Raw genomic sequence first — 24,433 nt, 5'->3', positions numbered from 1 at the left:
GGCTTGGGAGCTGCCTCCAGCAAGGCTGAGCTGTGCTGCCTGGTCCTGGACAGTGCTGAGCCATCCCTTGTAGGTCAGTGCTCCCCTCTGAGCCCTTTGCTTCTCTGTGGCAGGAGTTGTATCCCTCTCTCTCCATCATCCCTGCCCCTGTGTGCTGTGGAAAAGCAGAGTTTGCAGATCTGCCCCTTGGAGCAGCCCAACAGGTAAGAAACCCAGAGTGGGTTAACAGCAGGACCCCAGCCCCCAGGGCAGCTCCCAACCTCCTCCTGTCCAGCATATTTCACCTTTCCAGGAGCTTGAGGCACATCAGGTGTTGTGGGAGTTGATGAATGCTCCAGGCTGCTGGGGGTGAGTTGTGAGCAGGAGGTGATGTTTGGGGGTTGGGATTTGGAGGGTGGTGGGAGAAGGTTGGAGGTGGTTTGGTGTTCCTTGTTCAGTGCTGCTGCCTCCATTGTCTGAGCCAGGGGAGATCAAAGGACAGGGCTGGGCCAGGAACCACCCTGCCAATGCCACCAGGCTTGAGGAGAGTGGGACAAGACCACTTGTAAGCCCCAGGGTACCTCAGGGCACTGATCACAGGAACCTGGGGTATCAGCACTGGTATTGGAGGTCTGTGCCCACACTGTGGCAGAAACTGAAGGTTTGAGGTCCCCTCTGCATTCTCTTCTGCAGCTGGGTGTTGGGAGTCAGGGAGTGTCATGACCCAGGCAGGATCTGAAGGTTTGAGATCCTGGGCTCAGGTGCTTCCATCTTCCTTATTGCAGAGCTGTGACCCCTTCCTGCCACAGTATGGCCTCACAGAAGGACCCAGGCAAGAGCTGGGTGGAGAAGCAGCACCCAGAGATCAAGTTGGAGAAGCCAATGTGCAGTCCCAAGGGAGAGGAAGATGAGGAGGAAAAAGAGGAGAAGATGGAGGATGATGCTGAGAATGACAACTATGAAAAGGAGGATGATGATGATGATGAAGGTGACCAGGATGAGAGGGAGGAATGTATGGAGGAGGATGAAGCCAGAGCAGGTCCCTCAGTGTCACCCAAAGAGCTGAATCAGTGCCCTGAGTGTGGGCAGAGCTTCCCAGATAGCTCAGATCTAGTGAAGCACCACTGCCCGCAGCCTGGCACTTGTCCCTTCATTTGCGGTGACTGTGGCAAGAGGTTCCGCTGGAACGCTGATCTCATCAAGCACCGCCGCACCCACACTGGAGAGAAACCTTTCACCTGTGCTGACTGCGGCCAGAGCTTCACCCAGCGCTATAATCTCACCCGGCACTGCCTCACCCACACTGGAGAGAAGCCCTTCTCTTGTGACAGCTGTGGCAAGCGGTTCAGGCAGATCTTTACTCTTAGGAAACACCACCTCACCCACAGCAGTGAGAAGGCCTTTACCTGCAGGGACTGCGGCAAGAGCTTTAAACACAGCTCCACTCTCACCATCCATCGCCGCATCCACACTGGAGAGCATCAGTTCCCCTGTGCTGAGTGCAGCAAGAGCTTCACCACGAGTACTGCATTCATCCAGCACCAACTCATCCACAGCGGGGAGCAACCGTACAGCTGTGCCGACTGCGGTAAGAGCGTCACCCAGATGGGGAACCTCGCAGAGCACCGTCGTGTGCACACTGGCGAGAAATCATTCAGCTGTGCTGAGTGCGGCAAGGCGTTCAGCCATAGGCTCACGCTCATTGGGCACCACCGCACCCACACCTGTGAGAAGCCTTACACCTGTGCTGACTGTAGCGAGCGTTTCAGCCACAGGCGCTATCTCATTGCTCACCGCCGCACCCACACTGGTGAGAAGACTTACACCTGTCCTGACTGTGGCAAGAGCTTCAGCCGCAGGAGCAATCTCATTGTTCACTGCCGCACCCACACTGGTGAGAAGACTTACACCTGCCCTGACTGTGGCAAGAGCTTTAGCCACAGGAGCAATCTCATTGTTCACCGCCGCACTCACACTGGTGAGAAGCCCTACACCTGTGCAGCTTGTGGCAAGAGCTTCCGCCACCAGGGCACGCTCGTTGGTCACCGCTGCACCCATACTGGTGAGAAGCTGTTCACCTGTGGTCACTGTGGGAAGAGTTTCAGCGAGAAGCGATCCCTCAGCAATCACCACTGCACCCACACCAGAGAGCAGCCTGCACTGGAGGGGCGGCATAAATCCACCTAGAATCTGTGGGGTAATCCTGACCCCTCTGAGAGGGCCTTTCCAGCACCAAAATCATCCCTTGTTCCTTTGCAATTCTCAGGGACTGGGGACACCAGCAGCAACAAACACCTCCTGCCCTTCTGAACACCAATTATTGCTAATGAGAACAATTACACTGCTGAGTCGGCACAGCTGCAGCTCCCAGTGGAGCTGGGCAGGGCTTTGCCAGGGTCTGTCTGGTTCTTCCCCAATGCTTTGTGTCTCCCTGGGGGAAGAAATCCTCTGTCCATTGACCAATTGTCTCAATAAAACCCAAAAGTTACCCAAATCCTGTCTGTTTGCTTTTATTTCAGATATCCCTGCCTCAATGCCTGAATTTTGGGGGCATTTGCTCCCAAAAGATGGGGTGGAGCTGTGTGCCCAGTTCAGGGAGGGGAAAATGAGGCTCTCAGAGGAGTCTTGAGGGGCATCTCAGAGGCATTCTGCAGGGGCTTTCAGGTGATCTTAGGTGTTTGGGATTTGGATGGTCCTGGGACTGACTTTTGAGATCTTTGGAGAGTGTAGGGGGAAGCTGATGGAGATCTTTGGAAGAACTCAGAAAGCTTCTGTTGGCTTTCCACTCTGGGGCTGTAACAGGTTGAAGAGCTGAGAAGAGGTTAAGCTGCCTGTTCCCTCCCAAAACAGAAGGGAGGGAAAAATAACACACAGAGGAACCAAAAAACCTTCTGGGTTGAGATAAGGACTTGAGACAACATCAACAGAGAAGAATCTAAATGAGATCCCATAATGCACACTGACCTGAGGCTGTTTGCAGAAAGAAGCACAGCAGTCAGCAGCAGCAGCCAGGAGTTAAACCCCTGCAGCCCTCCCCCTCAGCAAAGAGCCAGCACCTGAGAGCCAGAAGCCAACAGCACCAACCAGAACAGGAAGCCTCTCATGTTGCAATCTGAACTTCAAGCCCTGTAGTAGTTTGCTCCAGCCAGCACTGTCCCTGTGAAGGTGGCATGAGGCAGGATGGAGTAATGGCAGCAAATTTTCAACTTAACCTTTGACATTCCCAAGCCCTCATTCTGTGCCACCTGCACCATGCCCAGCAGCAATCAGCAGCACACCTCAGGCACTGTCCATTCTCACTCCACAGGAGGTCTCTTTGCAGTACCCAAAGGGCTGCTCACTGCAGGTGCTCTGCAGCTCCACTCTGTTCCAGCACAGTCTGGATCAGTCCATGCCCAGTCCAAATGCTGCAAATGCTGGGGCTGTGTTTCCACCTTTGGGGCAGTCTGAATCCAGTGACTCCTTCCATGCCTCCAAGTGAAAGCAAACTGGCTTGCATCCCAGTACTCAGCTTCCAACACATCCAGGTGTGGGGATCCTCCTGTCACACCAGAAACACAGATGGGTTCCACCCCTCATGGTTTGATGGTGTCAGAGCACTCTGGGCACCTGTATCTACTAAAGCTTTATCCTCTCATGGCTTCAACTTGCCAGGACATTGGTTCTGTACAGTCCAACAAACCAATTTGTCTCTCCCCTCCATCTGGTTGGAGGCAGAGCCCCTCTAATTCTGCCTTGGGTCCCTTGTATCTTGTGAAGATGCTTTGGGAGTCCCTTCAGGAGGACCAGAAGCAGTTTCAGCTTCCCTGCTCTTCTTAGGCCATTTCCCACTGGAAACTGAGGCAGCATCTCTGGGAGGACAATTCCCTTGTAAGTCACAGACTCCTGCAGCCAGGACTGGATTGGGTTTTCCTTTCCACTTCCTCACGTCCTCCCCATGGTCACACAAGTAAAGCAGAGGGTGTGCTGTGGTGTGTGCCTCTCAGATTCTCTCCCTTGGACAGGGGAGCAGCTGCTCCTCATGGCTGAAACACAGGACTGTACAGGTGGGGAATAAAAGCTTCTTCTGGAGCTGATGGAGCTCCTGGGGCAGTTCCTTCACAGCTGAAACACAGGCCTGGACAGAGGAGAAGAGATTTCCTTTGCTTTGCTGGGGCCTGCTGCTTGTTTCATCCACTGTTTGTCCTTGGCCATCTTCCAAAGCCAGAGATAAGAACCAAGCCAGCAGCCCAGGCTCTTTCTCTTGTTCCCATGGGGACCCTGATCCCTCCTGGTCCTTTGCAGGATCAGCTGCTTTCCTTGTAAGCTTCTTTTTCCCTACAGGAGTGTTGCAGATGTGCCCTCAGGAATGAGCAGCAAGGATATCAATGAATAGATATATTGGTAGTCTATTGATATACAAACTATGCAGCAGGGGATTTAGTTTCTATTCACAGGCAGCAGTATTGGGTTGGTGGAACCACCTCTGCAGAACGTTTGTGCCTGGGCACTTCAGAGGAACCAAATGAGTTCTAGAATTTAGAGTTGAAACTGATTGGAAAAGCAGTGGGGGAGGGGTTGGTCGGTGACCGGCAAACCCTCAACCCAGGACAGTTTCAGCACTACCTGAACCCAAATTGTATAAAGCAAAGGTTTGGCTTCCTCACGAGCTGAGAACCTCATGAAATCTTTCCTTGGTGATGTGTTTAGAGTCCTGACAGCGCGGCACGGCTGTGCCCTCATGAGGAACTAGAGAACGGCGCCGACCGCGTGGCTGTGCCGCGGGGTTGCTGCTTCTCCCAGAGCACAAAGGTCCTGGAGCCTCCCAGGGGAAGCTTCAGAGGCTTTTGCCGCTGGCTCCACGAAGCGCAGCACCTGGCAAAGGTTCCCCGCTCTGGGGGCTGTAGCGCTTCAGGACCGGTGGTGCACAGGGGCTGCCATGGTTTCCTCCCGTGGCGATGGCTCATGCGGCAGTTGACCCCACGCTCCACGGCACTGCCCCCAGCCGGGCAACAGTGGCAATGTGCAGCGAGGCCTTCTGGAGCTGCTTCAAGTCCCGGGCGAGGCGGACCGTAGCGGCACAGAGACGCACGCAGGCATAGGCACGGACACCAGCGTGGGGGGCACTTGTTTACCAAACAACTCCTATTTACCATTTGCCCCAAAGAATACTGCTCCAGTCAGCACCCACTGCTAACACAATAATTAACCAATCAACTGATACTCTGCCAAATGAGCATAAGCACACGCCATAAACAGGGTAAACAAACATGTAGCCTGGGCCTTGTTTGCCATAGGGGTGGAAACATGCCCAGGCAGATTGTTGACCTGGACTCAGTGGTGCCAAGGTCCCCCCGCCCAACTCCAGAAGGGAGGGGGGACAAAGGGGGTTTGAGTCACACACACAGAAGCATGTTCTGGTAATATTTGGGACACAATCCTGGTCATAAGCACCATTCACTATGAGGGGCAGCTGATCCTGGCATGAACTGGTTCTCTGACCCAGCTGCCATGCCTGTGGCACTGTCTGTAGGTCCAGAGACCTTCTCTTGCCCCTGAGCCCTCTGCACAGAGATGAGAAGGGCTCGAGAGGCATGGGCCAGGCCCAAGCACATTGCAGTGATTTCTGTCTCTCAGGAACTCCCAGGCTGACCACAGACTTTTCCCAAACTTTTCCCCAGCTGGGGAGGATTTTGCACTTGCTCAGGGCTGAAATTCCAAAGCACCAGAGGTAACCACAAGGCAGATGCTTTCCTGCCTCATGTTGGGCTCCAGAAAAGGAATGTACTGGGTTCAGCTGAACCAGCAGCTTAATAAAACCTCTCTGCCTCCTCCAACACAGAACTGAGGGGGAAAGAACACCACACAAAACCTCTTTGTGTTGATACAGAAACAAATGAGAGAAGAGTTTCCTGAGCAAATCAGATCATCAGAATACAAAAGTACAGTGACCTCAGCCTGTGTGCAGAAAAGGCACAGTGGAAAGCAGCAGCAAGCAGCAGCAAGCAAGGCAAAAGCCCAAAGCAGGGAGCTGCTCCCCTACCCCTCCCTGTCCCACTGCCATCCCAGCAGAGCAACCAACACCCAAAAAATCCCAGGACCCAGAGGCAGTAACTGGAACAGGGAACCTCCCATGCTGCAACCTGAACTTCAAGCCCCATCATCCTTTGCTCCAGCCAGCACTTTCATTTCTGAGGCTGGCATGGCTGCAGCATGGTCTGGATATGAGCAGCAGAGTCAACTCAACCCATGACAATCAGGAGCCCCTCCAAGCAAAATGGAAAGAGCCTCTCAGCTTCTGTGAACAACTTACACTGCTTTGAAGGCAGCTGGACTTGCCACATGGATGCATTAGCTGAGAGCCCAGAAGAGCCCAAGGGGGCAGTGGAAGGTGACTTCAGAAGGATCCTTGAAGATGAAGCTCAGACTTCATGATTTGTAGCTAGAACCTTGGTATTTCCTACTGGGATCTCCTTTGGATTCAGAGCCCTGTGACAATTCACAGGGTCACAGGTGACAGGATGTTAGGGGTTGGGAGGGACCTCTGGAGATCTGTGAGTCCCCCTGCCAGAACAGGACCATAGAATCTAGTGCAGGTCTCACAGGAACACATCCAGACAGGGCTGGCAAGTCTCCAGAGAAGGAGACTCCACAACCTCTCTGGGCAGCCTGTTCCAGGGCTCTGTCACCCTTACAGTAAAGAAGTTCTTCCTGCTGTTGAAGTGGAACTTCCTGTGCTGCAGTTTCCATCCATTGTCCCTTGTCCTATCCCAGGGCACAAGTGAGCAGAGGCTGTCCCTGCCACTTGCTTCCTGACCCCCAGCCCTCAGATATTGATAAACATTGATCAAATGCCCTCTCAGACTTCTCCTCTCCAGACCAAACAGCCCCAGGCCTCTCAGCCTCTCCTCATCAGGCAGTGCTGCAGTCCCTTCAGCATCCTCACAGCCTCTGCAGCAGATCCCTGTCCCTCTTGAACTGGGGAGACCAGAATTGGATGTAATATTCCAGGTGGGGCCTACCCAGGGCAGAGTAGAGGGAGAGGAGAATCTCCCTGGATCTGCTGGCCACACTCTTCCAAATGCACCCCAGCATCCCATTGGCCTTCCTGGCCACCAGGGCACATTGCTGTCCCATGCAGAACTTGCTGTCCACCAGAACTTCCAGGTCCTCCATGGGCCTGCTCTCTATTTGTTCCCTTGAGTGCTGTAGGGTTCACATTGCTCTGGACATTGCATGGTGCAGATCACCTCTAGTGAATCTGAGGCTCCCCAGAAATTGCCAGTGGGTTCCTCTTAATCACATGGATCCTGTCCCAGCAGGCACTAGTGCAGGAGAAGGAACAGCAGACTGAAGAGAAGGAGAAAGGGAACTGAAAATCTCATCACCTGAATCTAGAAAGCAAGCCCTTGGTAGCAAATGTCCATTCTGGATGGACACAGAACACAACACAGAGAGCTGATGAGAGCAACTGCTGGGGGTGCACCAACTGCCCTGAGAAGCCTAAGGAAGGGCTGGAGGGGGGAGGGCATTCACTGGAATTCCAATACCTGATAATACCTCTTGGGCATACTGAGAATCACAGAATTGTCAGGGTTGGAAGGGACCTCAAGGATCATCCAGCTCCAACCCCCCTGCCATGGGCAGGGACACCTCAGACCAGAGCAGGTTGCTCACAGCCACATCCAGCATGGCTTTCAAAGCCTCCAGGGATGAGACTTCCACCACCTCCCTGGGCAACCTGTGCCAGTGTCCCTCCACCCTCATGGGGAAGAATTTCTTCCTAACATCCAGTCTGAATCTCCCCACTTCAAGTTTTGCTCCATTCCCTCATGGAGCAAGTCCTATCCCTACCCAACACCCTAAAAAGTCCCTCCCCAGCTTTCTTGTAGCCTCCTTCAGATACTGGAAGGCCACAAGAAGGACTCCTTGGAGCCTTCTCATCTCCACACTGAACAGCTCCCACTCCCTCAGTCTGTCCTCATAGTAGAGCAGCTCCAGCCCTCTGCTCATCCTCATGGCCCTTCCAGCACCTCCAGATCATCCTTGTAATAGATGCTCCAGAACTGGACACAGAGCTCCAGATGGGGTCTCACCAGGGTGGAGCAGGGTGGGAGAATCACCTCCCTGGCCCTGATGGCCACATTTCTCTTGCTGCAGCCCAGGATACAATTGGCTCTCTGGGCTGCAAGTGCACACTGGTGGCTCATGTTGAGCTTGTGAATGAACACTTCCCTTAAGGATAATCCAGAATTAGAAGCACAGGATGGGGATGGAAGAGGCTCCTGATCCAAAGAAGAGACATTCCAAATGTGTCCAGAGATGCAACCTAACTGATTAGCGAACATTGACTGCCTGAAGTCAAGGCACCTCTGTGGGAAAAACACTCAGGCTGTGCATCCATCCAGGGACATCCATAGACATGGGTGAGAGATGGGAACAAAGCAGGATTGTGCAGGAAGGAGGAGCCAGCACAAATTCTGCACCATGAGGGTAGTGGAACACTGGAACAGGTTGCCCAGGGAGGTAGTTGGGGTCCCATCCCTGGAAATCTTCAAGGTGAGGCTTGACAGGGCTCTGGGCAACCTGATCTAGTTGAGGATGTCCCTGGGAAGGTTGGACAAGATAACCTTTGGAGGTCCCTTCCAGCCCAGCCCATTCTATGATCAGTGAGATATGGGAATCAAGCAGACTCTGCATGAAGTGCAAAAGGAAGACACCACCTGGGGCTTCTCAGAGCTCTGGGCCTGGCTATGGTTGTGGATTCCTGCCTTGGGCTTCAGTCTCAAGAAGTTGGTTGGAGCAATAACCCTGAGCTTGTTCCCCTTTGTTTGCATGGCTGTTAGAGTGCAGGGCATGTGTGAGTGCTGGTCTGCTTGAGGGAGCAGAACAGGGGACAGCAAGGACCTCTCTGTGAAGAGCTGGGGCAAAGGTCACCTTCAAGAGCAGGCCCTAAGCCTCTGTCTTCTCCTAAGCTCCCATTGCAAGGACCAGGCCTAAGGCCTGTCTGCAGTTCATAGAGCAATATTGAGCAAGACTTTCCTGAGGTTCTTTTCCCTTCTTTCTGTTGCCTTTTTGAGACTCTTGAGTTTCTCATTCCATCAGCTGGGCAGGAGATGTTCTCCTCACCTTTCACTACATGTTTTGGAATCTCTTGGGTGACAAAGTCACCAGACATTGGTTTGGTCACCAGCTGTGTTCAAGCTTTTCCCTTCACCTTGTAATCACAGAAACACAGAATCACCCAAGTTGGAAAATATCTCAGAGATCATCAAGTCCAACCTACCACCAAACACCCCCTGACAGCTAAACCATGGCTCCAAGTGTCACATCCAATCTTTTTTTGAACACTTCCATGGATGGTGACTCCACCACCTCCCTGGGCAGCACATTCCATTGGTCAGTTCCTCTTTTTGGGAAGAACTTTTTCCTTATCCTGAGCCTAAACCTCCCCTGGTGTGGCCAATTATGAAATATTAATAACAACCATAACAGGGCTCCTTCCCAGTACAGATTGTGTCCACACCCAGCAGAGGCTACACCACCTGAAGCCTTCTAACCACTTCTCTGGGACTCCTCCCAGTACCACCTATATTCCCTTTCCCACTTCATGACAGATTGGGCCCCATCCCACTACAAACTGTCTGCCAGTTGTTTGGAGCTGGATGGTCTTGTGTGTCCCATTCCCAGTCAGAAAGGCACTACAGGGTTTGAGAGGAACCATTCAAAATAACTGGGATGGACAAACGCTGCACACAGTGAAGAAGGCCAACTGCAGCTGGGCTATGGCAGGAGGAGTGTGGCCACCCAGACACAGGAGTTGTCCTCCCCGAGGACTCAGAGCTGCTGCGGCCACATCTGGATGCTTGGTGACTGGGTGTGGGAATGTCCAGTCTGAAGGAACAGAGAGGAACTGAAGGGACTGCAGAGGAGATCTGCCAGGATGGGAGCTGACATGTCTGTGGGGAGGCTGAGGGACCTGGGCTGCTTCAGCCTGCTGAATGGAGGCTCAGGGCACTGCCAGCGCGGGGTGCACATGGCTGAAGGGTGCTTTCAGAGAGGATGGAGCTCTTCTGGGGAGTGGGGAGAGAACAAAACCTCCACACAGTGCAGCTTGGAAGGTTCATTGTGGAGATGAGACCAAAGAAATGTCCCTCAAAGGGCAGAGCTGCTATGCATGAGGCCATCCAGAGGTGTCAGGAAATGGCAGGGAGAGCACAGACAGCTCAGGGAAGGGATGGAAATGGCAGGGGGAGAGCTGACTGGGGAAGCAAGATTGGTGTCATCAGCCTCAAGGGAAAGAGCTGCAGGCATGGGACAGTGTAGGAGAGGCTGCAGTAGGGATGGCCAAGGGCCCTGGCAAGGCTGAATGGCCAAACAGGACCAAGGCCTTTATTCCCTTGGCGCTGGCAGTTGCCTCTGCCACCAAGGCCTGTGAGGAGAAACTTGGCTTTGAGGCATTGAGGTTCTTCTATTCCAAGGGCAGTGGTCAGGGCTTGGCCTTTCTGCTTCCTAGACCAAAGGCAAGTTTTTCTGCCCTGTACTTTGCCTTTGTCTCCCTGCAATCCTGGCCTCTAACAAGCTGCTCTAACGAGTCCCTGGGGAGCCTTTGTCAGTAACAAGCCTCAGTGAGGCCAATCAGTGCTTCAAGGTACTTTGGAGTTTTCTCCTGACTTGGACTTCTTGAGAGGCTTCTTGGCAGTACCTTGGCAGAGTCTCCTGGCAGTACCTAAGGATGATGTCATCAGACTCAAATACTCCATGGGGCTCATTAAATACTGCTGAACCTCTAATTATTGCCAAGGTATCTGCAGCTAATTGGAGAGGTTTTTATTGCACAAAGTATCTGATAGAAACTATTTTTAAAGGTACATTTCAGTCCTTCTCAGCAGGAGTTGTCTCTTTGCAAGCAAACCATAAAAATATCTGTCAAGGTCCCACCCTGGCCACTGCTCATCCCAACTCCCCACTGACCCCTGAGGAGCCCAGAGCCACAGGTGAGGGACAGGATCTGCGTTGCCAGGGGCTGGAGGTCAGGACTTGGCCCTTTGGATCAATGAAACCCCTCCAGGTTTCCTCATCTGCAGAGCCACCTTTAGCTGCTTGTCCTGACCTGTCAGCACTGCCTCACTTCTCTGCTCTCACCACAGCCTGGAGATGCTTCAGTGCCTCCAGTGATGCTCCCCTTGCATCCACTGTATCCTGCTCTAACCAGACCCTGGGGACACTTTCCCAGTATGCTTCACTGGGACCCATTAAGAGTAGAAGAAACTTCAGAGTTTGAAACTGACTTTGACTTCTGGAGAGGTTTCATCAGCTTCTCAGTCTCTGAGGTTCATGGACTTGGCAGCAAAGCCACCAGAGGGATCCTTTAAAATACCTGGGCTGGTCCTTTTGTGCTGAGCCAGGCCAGGCTCCTGGGCTGGAAGGTGTTGCTGGCAAGCAGGCAGCACTGCAGAGAGACAGCTCTGACCAGAAGCTGCTCCTCTGCACAGCACAGCAGGGCTGATGACACTGCCAGAGGATCTCAGAGAGATGAGGAAGGCAGAGAGAGCTTTGAGGTGTCCAGGACTGGGAGAGTGACTGAGAGCTCGCTGGAGGAAAAGTCAATGCTGTAGCTCCTGGAGGCATCTCCATCTTGGCAGCTGATGCTCAGCTGAAGGCTCCTGGAGTGTGCACACAGAAGGAGGACCAAAGCCCTTCAGTTCCATCCTATGAGCAGCAGTGAGCAGAGCTGGGTAGGGAGAAGGCTTCACCCCCATCCCCTCTGCCTTTCTCTCTTCCCTTCACTGTCTCTGCAGCACTGCAGACCTGCTCCCTCTTTCTCCACCTCTCCATGGGTGTGGTGGTTTTAGACTCTGTCTTTTAAATATAGTTGTACCATAACAATTCTCTCTCTCTTCTGATCTCAGCTGTTTGGCTTCACTCAGGAGACATCCCCTGCTTTGGCTGGCCTTGGCTAAGTCTAACCCACTGCTTTTTTTCTCTCTCCACTCCTCCTTTCTCTATTGGAACAGGAGATTAGAGGGTAGGGGCAGTGGAACAGCTTCCCCGGTCTCTGACCAGGGGGTTTCATGTCATTTGCTAATTGTAAATACCTGTCTAATATTGTCACTGCTGTATGTTTTGTACCTGTTCATTGCATTCCATTGTTGAGTGTAGCTCTTGCTTGTCAATGCAGCTTCATTTGCTTCTGACTGAGGGGAAATTTTCACGGCAAAATTCTGTCTCCCTGCTGCATTTGAAGCTGTGATGAACTCTGACATGGGCTGGTAGTGTTGGTACTGAGCTGATCCACTGTTCATGCAGCTCAGGGAGGGAGGCTGAGAGAAGTGTGCCCTAACTTGTCACTGCCTTTCCCTCCTTGCACAGGTCTCCATGGCCAGAGGCAGTAGATGGCCAACAGCAGCTCCATCACCCACTTCCTTCTCCTGCCATTCTCAGGCACAAGGCAGCTGCATCTCCTGCACTTCTGGCTCTTCCTTGCCATCTACCTGGCTGCCCTGCTGGGCAATGGCCTCATCATCACCACCATAGCCTGGGACCACCACCTCCACACCCCTATGTACTTCTTCTTCCTCAACCTCTCCTTCCTTGACCTGGGTGCCATCTCCACCACTGTGCCAAAATCCATTGACAATTCCCTGAGGCACTCCAGGGACATCTCCTATGCAGGATGTGTTGCTCAGGTCTTTCTGTTTGTATTTTTCATTTCAGCAGAGTATTCTCTCCTCACCATCATGTCCTACGATCGCTATGTTGCCATTTGCAGACCCCTGCACTATGAGACCCTCCTGGGCAGCAGAGTTTGTCTCCACCTGGCAGCAGCTGTCTGGGCCTGTGGCTTTCTCTATGCTCTGCTGCACACAGTCAATACATTTTCCCTGCCCCTCTGCCAGGGTAATGCTCTGGAGCAGTTCTTCTGTGAAATGCCCCAGATCCTCAAGCTCTCCTGCTCCACATCCTACCTCAGGGAGGTTTGGCTTATTTTGGTCAGTTCCTGTTTATTCTTTGTCTGTTTTGTGTTCATTGTGGTGTCCTATGTGCAGATCTGCAGGGCAGTGCTGAGGATCCCCTCTCAGCAGGGACGCCACAAAGCCTTTGCCACCTGCCTCCCTCACCTGGCTGTGGTCTCCCTGTTTATCACCACTGGCTCCATTGCCTACCTGAAGCCCTTCTCCATCTCCTCCCCATCCCTGGACATGGTGGTGTCAGTTTTGTACTCAGTGGTGCCTCCAGCAGTGAACCCTCTCATCTACAGCCTGAGGAACCAGGAGCTCAAGGCTGCCCTGAGCAAACTGATCCCTGGATGCTCTCAGAAGCAATAAACTCTTTGTCTTCTCCTGCAGAGTAGTTCTGAGGTCACTCAGTGCAGGCCCAGTCTGGCTGCTGAAGTTCTGGCTGCTGGTAGGGCTGTTCCCCTTGGGAGAATGTTGTTCCCACACAAATGTCTTTCTTCAGACCATTTCTGGTTCAGTGTTGTCCTGTCTGGTGTGACCCAGAGGCTGAAGACATGAGGAGCTGTGCTCCCTATGTGTTCATTATAATAAAGAACCCTGCAGGGAGTTGTTTCTCTTGAGTTCCTTCCTCCAAGGTTTCTGTGGAGCTGCAGGGCAGTGCCTGTGTGCAGAGGTGGAGGGGCAGAGTCCCAGCAGAGCAGTAGTGCCAGGGAGCCTCAGCACTTGGGCTGTCCTGAGCTGCTCTTACTTTCCTTCCACTCTCTCCTGCTGAGCCTCTGTGCTGGGGTAAGTCCTGAGTGCTCTAGCAGCTTGGGTACCTTGCGATGCTGACCCCCTTCCTGTAGAGACTCAGCCCTTTAACCCCTCCCAGTACACACATGTCCTCATCCCAGTAAAAATTGGACCATACTGACCTCTTCCTCTGCAGTCTGGGTCCCATCCTAGTATAGAATGTGTGCCCTGGCTCCCTTCTGTAAGGAAAACTTCTCTTGATTTAGATGTTCCTGTTCACAATGGAGACAGAGGAGTTTAGTAAAGCTTTATTTGAATAAAGGGAGAGTCCACAGGACAATTCCTGGTGGGGTCTCTCAAGTTGCTGGGAGTCACAGCTCCCTTTTTATCCTGAATCCCTGGATGCAAATTTCCCTCTGCCTTTCCCCACTGGCTCAGGTGCTCAGGCTTTACAGTCTTTCCTGAACTGCCTACTGCATGACCCCCCTCACATGCAACCCCCCCCCCCCCCCATTACATACATCCTATGTTCATTTAAATTATGTTCTTCATGACTCTGGGTGGAGAAGTTAACAGTTAGTAGTCTGTTAAGCTTGTGCTCTGATCTGAAAGTTGAAGAGTTTAGGCTGTGTTCAGCATCCTGTCAGCCTCTGACAGCCTCCCACTGATTTACCATGATAAGTAAGACAAGGGTGCCTTGCAGAAGCTCCTTTGTTGTTTATGCACATAGGTAAGGGGAACTGTCTGGTTCCCCCCTTCCTCTTCCTACCTTCTTCAGACAACTATTCCTTTGTAAAGACACTGATTACTTTTAATCCCATCATTTCTCTGTGACAGCTACACCTATTCCAGTACAAACTGCACACCTTCATGTCCTCTCAGTGCAGTCTAGGCCCTGTCCCAGTCCAAACAGGGTCACTTCAATCCCTCCAAGTACACATTAGGCCTTGTCCCAATACAAATTGGAAGCCCTTATCCCCTCCCAGTGCAGACTGGACTCCATTCCCTTGCAACCCTTGGGCCCCTTCCCAGTCCCAGCTGCACCCATCCCATCACAAACTGGATATGCTGATCCCAGTGCAGTGCTGGAGTGCTCCTAGTACAAATGAGATCCCATTGCTGTCTCCCAGTACAGTCTGAGTCCCATCCCAGTACAAAGTCTATCCCCTGGAAGCCCTGATTCCATCCCAGTACAGACCAGAACACATCTCTGTGTGCACTGATACCCTGATGCCATCCCACTTCAGACTGGGGCCCCCTCCAGGTACAAACTGAATCTCTTTGATGTCTCCCAGTACAGATTTGGCCTCATTCCAGTACAAGCTGAATCCCCTGGTCCCCTCCCAGGACAGACATGGCCTCATTCCAGCACAAACTGGATCATCTGATTCCATCCCAGTACACACTGGGTCCCATTCCAGTGCAAAGTGAATTCCCTGATCCCCTCCCAGTATCTACTGCATCCCTCCCTGTGTTAACTGTATCCTGACTCCAACCCAGTAGAGACTGCTCCCCCTGCCCATTATAAACTGCATCCCCGATCCCATCCCATTATAACTGAAGATCTTCCCCAGGAACTGGATCCAATGGCATCCCCCACTGCAGACTGGGGAACATCCCAGTGCAAATCCCAGATTTCCTCCCAGTACAGACATGAGCTCATCCTGGAGCAGAGTGGAATCCCTTCCCCCCTCCCAGTGAAAAACAGAGAACACCTCAAACTTCTTTCCTGAGCTCTGACCTCCCTTCTCTGCACTCCCCCACCCCTGACTGATTCTGCTTGGCCCCTGGCACAGGACAGGGGATGGGAGCTCCCAGAGCAGCCTGGAAGAGAAGCAGGAGGTGAACTGTGGCTGAGCAGCTCACGGACACAATGTGGAGATCGTAGGCAATGCTGTGGGCAGCTCAGCTGTGCCTCAGGATCTCCTGCACAGCAGCAGGCACAAGGCTGGGCAGGGGCTGGGAGGTCACTGCTGGCTTAGCAGCTGATAGGGCAGCAGCAGGAAGAGGGCAGGAAAGGGACTGGGAGGTCACTTCTTGCTGCAGCAGCTGAGAGGGCAGCCCCTGGCTCCTGGCTGGCCTCTGTGCTTTTGGCCTCCCAGCAGGCCAGCAGAAAGCAGGTGGTGAGCAAGGGACTTGTGTGACTCCCTATCCCTGAGCACCTGGTGGCCCTTGCAGGAAGAGCTTTGGAGCTGGGCTGTCACCTCCCTGCCACCTGAGGCCCGAGGGGACAGCAGCAGGGATAGGGCATGGCTGTGGCTGCTGGAGAAGCTGAGAGGCAGCAGCAGGGACCTGCCTTGGAAGGCCAGGGAAAGGTTTCTTGTGCCTGCTCAGCTGCCAGGCCACAAGCAGGATGAAGCTTTCGGCCACAACTGGGACATCAGGGATGGCAGAGGAGCTCCTAGGGCAGGAGGAGCCTCATGGCCCTGAGGTGATTGTGAGGCCACTGCAAAGTCCAGTCCCTTTGTGCCATTGGCAAGCAACAGGAGCAGGAGGTGACCTGTGGCTGAGCAGCTTATGGACACAAGGGAGGAGATGGGTGGCAATGCCATGGGCAGCTCAGCTGTGCTTCAGGCTCTCCTGCACAGCAGCAGGCTCAGGGCTGGGCTGGGGACTGTGCCATCCCTTGTGCCTGCCAAGCTGAGAGGAAGCAGCAGGGAGGTGCCTTGGGTTTTGCTTTGCAACTGGAGGTTCTGCTCAGTGCCCAGGCAGAAAGGCCTCTGGCAGAGACCATTGCCAATGGCCTGGGATGGAGCAGAGCCTGAGCAGAGTGCAGAAGGCCAAGTGCAGCTGGGCTGTGGCAGGAGGAGTGTGGTCATCCAGACACAGGAGTTGTCATCCCCTGCACTCAGCACCCCTGGGACCACATCTGGATTCTTGGTGTCCAGCTTTGGGACTTCTGCTCTGAAGGAGTTTTGAAGAGCCTGAGAAGCTTCAGAAGATATCTGCAAGGACTGGGATGGAGAGCCTGAGGGACTGGGGCTTCTGTAACATGGTGAAGTCCAAGCTCAGGGCACTACAGATGCAGTGTGCACATGCTTGAAATCTGGGGATGATGGAGCTTCTGTTGGTTGTGAGAAGGGAAGAAAACCTCCATAGAGTACAAATTTTAAGGTTCAGAGTGGAGATGAGGACAAAGAAAAGTCACTCAGAGGGGATCCTTGTGGTCCAAGAGGCCCTGGCTCGGCGTTTCAAGAAATGGCCATGGAGAGTAGAGACAGAGCAGGGAGGGTACAGAAATGTCATGGTGAGAGCTGCTAGGAAAGCAAGATGGGTGTCAAGAGCATGAAGGAAAAGAGCTGCAGGCATAGGGTAGTGAAGCACCACCTGCAAGGCTGACAGCTCAACAGGACTGAGGTCTTTCTCCTCCTGTCTATGGCAGTTGCCTCTCCCACCAAGGCCAGGGAGGTGAAATTTTAGCTTGAGCCTCTGCAATTGGCTGCCAGGCTCTGTGGTCAGGGCTTGGTCTTTCTGCTGCAGAAACCAAAGCAGGTGTGGGGGACAGTGTAGGACAACCTGTGGTGGGGATGGCAATGGGCACTGGCAAGGTTGGAAGTCATCAGGAGAACCCAAGGCTTTGCCTTCTTGGCTGTGGCAGTCATCCACCACCAATGGATGTGAGGAGACTTCCTAAGGCACCAGGGGGTCCTCACTGCTTCCTTAAACACCCCCAGGAAGGCTGGGGACTGTCATCCCCTTGTCCTTCTCTCAGCATCACAAACCCCACAGCCCACAGCACCTGAGGAGCCCTGACCCATACATGAGGGACAGGATCTGCCTGCCTAGGCACTGTGGTCAGGGTTTGGCCTTTCTGCTCCATAAACCAAACTCAGAGTTTGCTCTCCTGCACTTTGCCTTTGTCTGCTGCAATCATGGCCTCCACTGAGCTGCTCTAAGGAGCCCTTGGGAGGCTTTGTTGGTAATGCCCCTCAGTGGGGCCAATCAGTGCTTCAAGGCACTTTGTGTTTTCCTTCTGACTTCTGAAGATGTCTCTTCTGTCTTCTCTTAGTACCTGAGGTTCCTGCAATGAGTCCCAAGTGCCCTAAGGAGATGTTTGTGTCTCTGCAATCCTCTTCAGGATTTCAAAGTGCACCTCACAAAGCTCAATTTTGTATGCCAAAGATAAAATATTTTACTCCATTTCAGTTCAGAGCAGAGATGATAATTCCCCAAGTGACACTGACCCAGGCTGTCTCAGCAGGACATCTGCACTTGCAGGCACATCTGTCCTTCGGTCTGACATTGAGTGGACAACTTTGCTCCTCACCTTCCCCAACCTCCCCATTGCTGTCACTGCCCACCTGGGGCTTACAAAGTGATTCACCAGAATGTGTTCTAATCCAAGAGCCTCTGAATGACAGAGTGGGTAAGGACAAGGCTGACCCTGACTGACTGCAAGGGATCCTGAATTCAAATCTATTTCTATGGCTGTGCCTGGAGAGAAGCACCAAGCACACAGACACAGGGACAGAGCTGGCTGGGTTCAGTGCAAGATAGAAACCTTGTCCCTGGTGACAACAAAGGTGTCTGTCCAAAGACACAGAGAGGTGGAGAGGTGGCTGGCAGAGGGTGCCCTGGAGTTCAGTTCCCTTCTACTGGTGCTCAGGGCAAACACTCACAAAGCTTTGGCATTCTTAGGGCAAAAGAACTGAGCCTGGAGAAGTCTGACTTGGTGCTGGCCCTTGGTGCAGGTTGTGCCAGAGAGATGTCTGAGTGGGGGAGATGCTGGACACAGCTGCTGTGATCCAGGAGAGCTCCAAGGCTCTGGCTGTAGGGTCACTGTTTTTAGAGGGGGAGATCATTGACTTCCATCAGGTGTTTCTCTGAGCTGGAGAGCCTTGGATGCTGAATCATCCTGGGATCTTTTGCCACTTGCACAGACCCTGAAGGTTTTTGACCTCCAAAGTTTTCTATCAGCTCCCTGTTGGCTGTGGTCCAAGCACAGATGATTAGGTGATGTTGGATGATAGGTTGGACGCGATGATCTTGAAGGTCTCTTCCAACCTGGTTTATTCTATTCCATTAATTCTAATTCTGAGCTGGCAGGAGGTGACAAACCCCCAAGCCATAGGGAGAGCAGTGCAAGGCTGGGAGAGCAAGGGTGCAGCACACCAAGGACACTTCTCAGTTCTCTATTTCTCTCTCTCCTGATCCATCCCTGGCTTACCCTGGGCTACTTCATGGCCTAGGCCTTTTCTTTGTTTGTTTGTTTTTAACCTAAAATGAGAATGCATGTTGTGTTGTAAGGAATTTTGACTTTCCCATTAACTATTTAAAACTAAGGCAAACTGGTGAGGTGACATAGAAATCCATAGGAACATTTCCTCTAGTCACACAACAATTAAACAATCATAACAGCCAGTCCTAATTCACACGGTGCTGTGGTGCATTCTTCTGAGTGATGCTTTTGATCCCAGATTACCATAGCAGTTGTTGTGATCGATGTTCGACTGCATGGGAAATGCTGTGTGCTCATGGCCTTGATTCCTCTGCCGTTGTTCATTGCGATGATTGCAGTTGGCATGGGGTAGACATTTCTTGCTGCTATCACTAAACCCCCTTAGCTATAAAATATACATCCTCTCTTTTGTTTTGTTGATTTTTTCTTGATAGATTTTTTACTTTTATTAAATTTTGGTTTTTATTATTTTTATTTTTTTAAATTTTATTTTTAATTTTAATTTTTAAGTGTTTTATTTTAAAATATTTTTCTTAATTTTAATTTTTAATCCAATTTTTAAAATTTATTATTTTTTTATCTTATATTATTTTTTAAAAACTATTTTAATTATTTTTTGATTGTTTGCTTTATTTAATCTATTTTTAAATTTTCTATATTTTTTATTTCAATTTTAAAAATTAATCATTTTTTAAATATCTTAATTTTTTATTTAATCTATTTTTTAATATTTTAATTTTATTTTGTTTTGGTTTTATTTTTTTACCTTTTAAAAAAATTTATTTTTTACATTTTTTTATTTATATTTTTATTTCATTTTTTAATACATTTTTAATTAATTTTTATTTTTTAATTTTAATTTTAATTATTTTTATTTAATTTTTATAATCTAATTTTTAATATAATTAAAGTTTTTTACTGCAATTAATGTTTTTAATATGCCTTTTAAATATTTTTTCTTTTGTTGTTATCTGTATTTTTTGGTCTATAATTTTTAATTTTTTTAAGATAATTTTATTTTTCTTTTAAATCTTTGTTTATTTATTGATTTTGTTATAGCTTTTAGTTTTTCTTGAATTCTATTTAACATACTTTAATCTTGTATTAATTAATTTTTAATGTTATTTTATAATCTAATTTTTTAATTACTTTTTTATTTAATTTTAAATTTTATTTTATTTTATTTTTTCCTTTTTTATTTTATTTTATTTTTTCCTTTTTTATTTTCTTTTTAACCTTTTTTGTATTTAATATTTTGTCCTTATTTTTCATTTTAAATTATTTGTAAATTTTTATTTTGCTAATAATCCTTATGCTTTTTGTTAATAGTTATTTTTTTGTTAGTAATCCTTATGGGGTTTATTTGTTTGGGGTTTTTTAAATTATTATTATGTTAAATTGCTTTTTATATTAAATATTTTTTCTTTCTTTTTTATAATTTGCCATTATTATTATTATTATTATTATTATTATTATTATTATTATTATTGTTGTTGTTGTTGTTGTTGTTGTTGTTGTTGTTGTTGTTGTTGTTGTTATTTTGTACTTTTCCTTTGTAGTAGTACTTTGTGCTATTAGCCAAACACCAAACTCAGGCGTGAGAGGCAATGCACCAGAATGTACTCTCCAGACTGTCTATTAGCTGAGGAAGGAGGTGGATGTGGAAAGTTTAATACATCTGATTGGTGCCTAAAGATTGAGGACAATGGGGAGGCAGCAATAAATATAGCCACCAACAGCAGGAAAATAGCTCATGGACCAGTCCATACCTGGAAAGGACTGGAATGGGACACATTGTCTTGGTTGCCTGGTGGGCCATGGGTCAAACGAGTGTCATTCTTCTCTCTTTGTGCAACAGCAGCTCTAATCTTTCTACCATGTCTGATACCCTGGTTGGTATGGCTTATCCATCCTGGAGTCAGGCAGGTGCAGGTTGTAGCCATATCAAGTGAGCCTGAAAAGGCTATAAAAAAGAGCGGTATGACGTATCTGCAAATCAGACCAACATAAGAAATGAGCCAAGAGGAAAGGATTTAGTTAATGGTGAATGAATTTTGTAAAGGCAATTATTAAAGCAGGGAGAGGAGGGATTGATGGGATCAAAAGGAGGGAGTGTCCTTACAAAGGAAGAATTGGCTAAGAGGGAGTTGGAAGAGAAAGGGAGGAACCAGACAGTTCCCCTTCTCTATGTGTATGCAAATCACAAAGGGGCCTCTGCTAAGTCCCTTCCCTTGAACCTTGCTGTAAATCAGTAGGGGTCTGTCCAAAGATAGCAGACACTGAACACAGCCTGAACTGCTGAACTTTTAGGCCAGAGCACAAGCTTAACAGACTGCTGAATGTTAACTTCCCCACCCAGAGAAGTGGAGAACCTAATTTAAATGAGCATAGGATGTATGAAGCAGGGAGGGTTCATGTGAAGGGGGACATGTAGCAGGGGTTTTGGGAAAGACTAAATCCTGAGTACCTGAGCCAGTGGGGAAAGGGAGAGGGAGGTTTGTGCCCAGAAATGTAGGATGAAAGGGGAGCTGTGCCTTCAGCAATGAGAAAGACCCCACAGGGAGTTGTCCTGTGGACTCTGCCTTTATTCAAATAAAGTTTTACAAGACTCCTCTGTCTCTGTTATGAATTTCTAGATGGGAAGAAGTTTTCCTTGCATGGTGCACACCCAGGGAGCACAGCTGCTCCTGTCTGCAGTCTCTGGGTCACAGCAGACAGGCCAACACTGAATCAGAAATGGTCTGAAGAAAGACTGTGGTGGGGGAAAAACATTCTCACAAGGGTGACAGCACCAGCAGCAGCCAACCAGAGAGAAACCAGACTGTGAGTGACATCAGAACTGTTCTGCAGGAGAGGACAAAGAGTTTATTGCTTCTGAAAGCATCTGGTGGTCATTTTTCTGAGGGCATCCTTCAGCTCCTGGTTCCTCAGGCTGTAGATGAGAGGGTTCACTGCTGGAGGCACCACTGAGTACAGAACTGCAAGCACCAGATCCAGGGATGGGGGGGAGACAGAAACAGGTTTCACGTGGGCAAGGATTAAAGTGCTGACAAACAGGGAGACCACAGCCAGGTGAGGGAGGCAGGTGGCAAAGGCTTTGTAGCGTCCCTGCTGAGAGGGGATCCTCAGCACTGCCCTGAAGATCTGCACATAGGACACCACAATCAACACAAAACAGCCAAAGACTAAACAGGCACTGGCCACGAGAAGCCAAAGTTCCCTGAGGTAGGATGTGGAGCAGGAGAGCTTGAGGATCTGGGGCACCTCACAGAAGAACTGGTCCACAGCATTGCCCTGGCAGAGGGGCAGGGAAAATGTATTGACTGTGTGCAGCAGAGAATAGAGAAAGCCACAGCCCCAGGCAACTGCTGCCATGTGGAGACAAACTCTGCTGCCCAGGAGGGTCTCATAGTGCAGGGGTCTGCAGATGGCAATGTAGCGATCGTAGGACATGGTGGTGAGGAGAAAATACTCTGATGAAAGCAAAAAGAAAAGCAGAAATACTTGTGCAGCACATCCTGCATAGGAGATGTCCCTGGTATCCCTCAGGGAATTGACCATGGACTTGGGGACTGTGGTGGAGATGGCACCCAGGTCAAGGAGGGCAAGGTTGAGGAGGAAGAAGTACATGGGGGTGTGGAGGTGGTGGTCCCAGGCTATGGTGGTGATGATGAGGCCATTGGCCAGCAGGGCAGCCAGGTAGATGGCCAGGAAGAGGCAGAAGTGCAGGAGCTGCAGCTGCCTTGTGCCTGGGAATGGCAGGAGGAGGAAGTGGGTGATGGAGCTGCTGTTGGCCATCTGTGCCTCTGGCCATGGAGACCTGTGCAAGGAGGGAAAGGCAGTGACAAGTTAGGGCACACTTCTCTGAGCCTCATTGTCAGCCCTGTCCCTGAGCTGCATGAGGAATGGATCAGCTCAGTCCCATCACTACCAACCCATGGCAGAGTTCATCACAGCTTCATATGGAGCAAGGACGCAGAATTGCATGAAGATTTCGCTGGAGTCAGAACAGAAAGTGACCAACCGCCCAATCCCAGAGAAGAAGAGTCCCATTGTGGTGGGTTGAAATTTCCCCCAGCATTAGCTTTGCCAGAGCAGCTCAGTCAGAAGCAGATGAAGCTGTACTGACAAGCAAGAGCTACACTCTACAATGGAATGCAATGAACAGGTACAAAACATACAGGAGTGACAATATTAGACAGGTATTTACAATTACCCAACAACACAAAACCAGAGACCATGGAAGCTGTTCCACTGCCCGTACCCCCTGCCCCCTGTTCCAAGAGAGAAAGGAGGAGTGAAGAGAGAAAAAAAGCAGTGGGTTAGACTTAGCCAAGGGCAGCCAAAGCAGGTGATCTCTCCTGAGTGAAGCAAAACAGCTGAGATCAGCAGAGAAGAGAGAGAATTGTTATGGTACAGCTCCTCTGGTTCCAGATATTTATCCAATGAATTCATTTAGAATAAACTTTTCTTTTCCTTTTCACACCCAAGAGTGATCTATTTATTTTGTTTCTACTTTTGTGCTCAAAATCTGTAACTAAATTTTAAAGGCATAGCCTAAAACCACCACACCCATGGAGAGGTGGAGAAACAGGGAGCAGGCCTGCAGTGCTGCAGAGACAGTGAAGGGAAGAGAGAAAGGCAGAGGGGCTGGGGGTGAAGCCTTCTCCATACCGAGCTCTGCTCACTGCTGCTCACAGGATGGAACCAAAGTGTTTTGGTTCTCCTTCTGTGTGCACTCTCCAGGAACCTTCAGCTGAGCATCAGCTGCTGAGATGGAGATGCCTCCAGGAGCTACAGCTGCAGTGTCCTGCACCCACAGCCTCACTGTATCAGTGACTGCAGTGAATTCTTCAGTGAGCTCTCAGTCACCTTCCCAGTCCTGGACACCTCGAAGCTCTCTCTGCCTTCCTCATCTCCCTGAGATCCTCTGGCAGTGTCCTCACCCCTGATGTGCTGTGCAGAGGAGCAGCTCCTGGCCAGAGCTGTCTCTCTGCAGCTCTGCCTGCTTGCCAGCAACACCTTCCAGCCGAGGAGCCTGGCCTGGCTCAGCACAACAGGACCACCCCAGGTATTTTAAAGGAGCCCTCTGGTGGTTTTGGTGCTGAGTCCATGATCCTCAGAGACTTACAAGCTGATGAAACCTCTCCAGAAGTCAAAGTCAGATTCAAACTCTGAAGTTTCTTCTACTGTTAATGGGTCCCTGTGAAGCATACTGGGAAAGGGTCCCCGGGGTCTGCTTAGAGCAGAAGGAGACAGTGGATGCAAGGGAAGCATCAATGGAGGCACTGAAGCATCTCCAGGCTGTGGTGAGAGCAGAGAACTGAGGCAGTGCTGACAGGTCAGGACAAGCAGCTCAAGGTGGCTCTGCTGCTGAGAAAACTTGGAGGGGTTCCACTGATCCAAAGGACCAAGCCCTGACCCCCAGACCCTGGCAAGGCAGATCCTGTCCCTCAACTGTGTCTCTGGGCTCCTTAGGGGGCAGTGGGGAGTAAGGATGAGCAGTGCCCAGGGTAGGACCTTGTCAGGTTTTGCTGTGGTTTGCTTCCAAAGAGACAACTCCTGCTGAAAAGGAATGAAATGTACCTTTAAATATAGTTTTTAT

At 50.4% G+C, this 24,433-nt stretch overlaps 3 protein-coding genes across 3 annotated transcripts in view; 2 read left to right on the top strand and 1 right to left on the bottom strand.

The window, feature by feature from the left end:
- The window catches only part of LOC137454421 (zinc finger protein 850-like), a 345,652-nt gene that overhangs the window by 166,918 nt on the left and 154,301 nt on the right, over positions 1 to 24,433 (top strand). The window contains exons 5-6 of the mRNA XM_068164461.1: positions 1,183 to 2,016; positions 3,935 to 3,940. Coding sequence (XP_068020562.1) covers positions 1,183 to 2,016; positions 3,935 to 3,940 — 840 coding nt within the window. The remainder of the gene's footprint in view (positions 1 to 1,182; positions 2,017 to 3,934; positions 3,941 to 24,433) is intronic.
- LOC137454387 (olfactory receptor 14A16-like) lies at positions 12,354 to 13,286 on the top strand. The gene has a single exon (XM_068164433.1). It carries the CDS (start codon positions 12,354 to 12,356, stop codon positions 13,284 to 13,286), a length of 933 nt encoding a protein of 310 aa, XP_068020534.1.
- On the bottom strand, positions 21,694 to 22,626 carry LOC137454358 (olfactory receptor 14A16-like). The gene has a single exon (XM_068164406.1). It carries the CDS (start codon positions 22,624 to 22,626, stop codon positions 21,694 to 21,696), a length of 933 nt encoding a protein of 310 aa, XP_068020507.1.

The sequence above is a fragment of the Melanerpes formicivorus genome, unplaced genomic scaffold (assembly GCF_026170545.1).
Source record: "Melanerpes formicivorus ecotype bairdi unplaced genomic scaffold, bMelFor1.0.p_v2 SCAF_80, whole genome shotgun sequence".
In the NCBI taxonomy this organism is placed as follows: Eukaryota; Metazoa; Chordata; class Aves; order Piciformes; family Picidae; genus Melanerpes; species Melanerpes formicivorus.
The sequence above is the reverse complement of the archived record's forward strand: the minus strand, read 5'-3'. Positions and strand labels throughout refer to the sequence as shown.

Bases quoted from the DNA above. Each gene is read 5' to 3' on its own strand.
- LOC137454387 (XM_068164433.1), top strand. From the start codon at position 12,354: ATGGCCAACAGCAGCTCCATCACCCACTTCCTTCTCCTGCCATTCTCA.
- LOC137454358 (XM_068164406.1), bottom strand. From the start codon at position 22,626: ATGGCCAACAGCAGCTCCATCACCCACTTCCTCCTCCTGCCATTCCCA.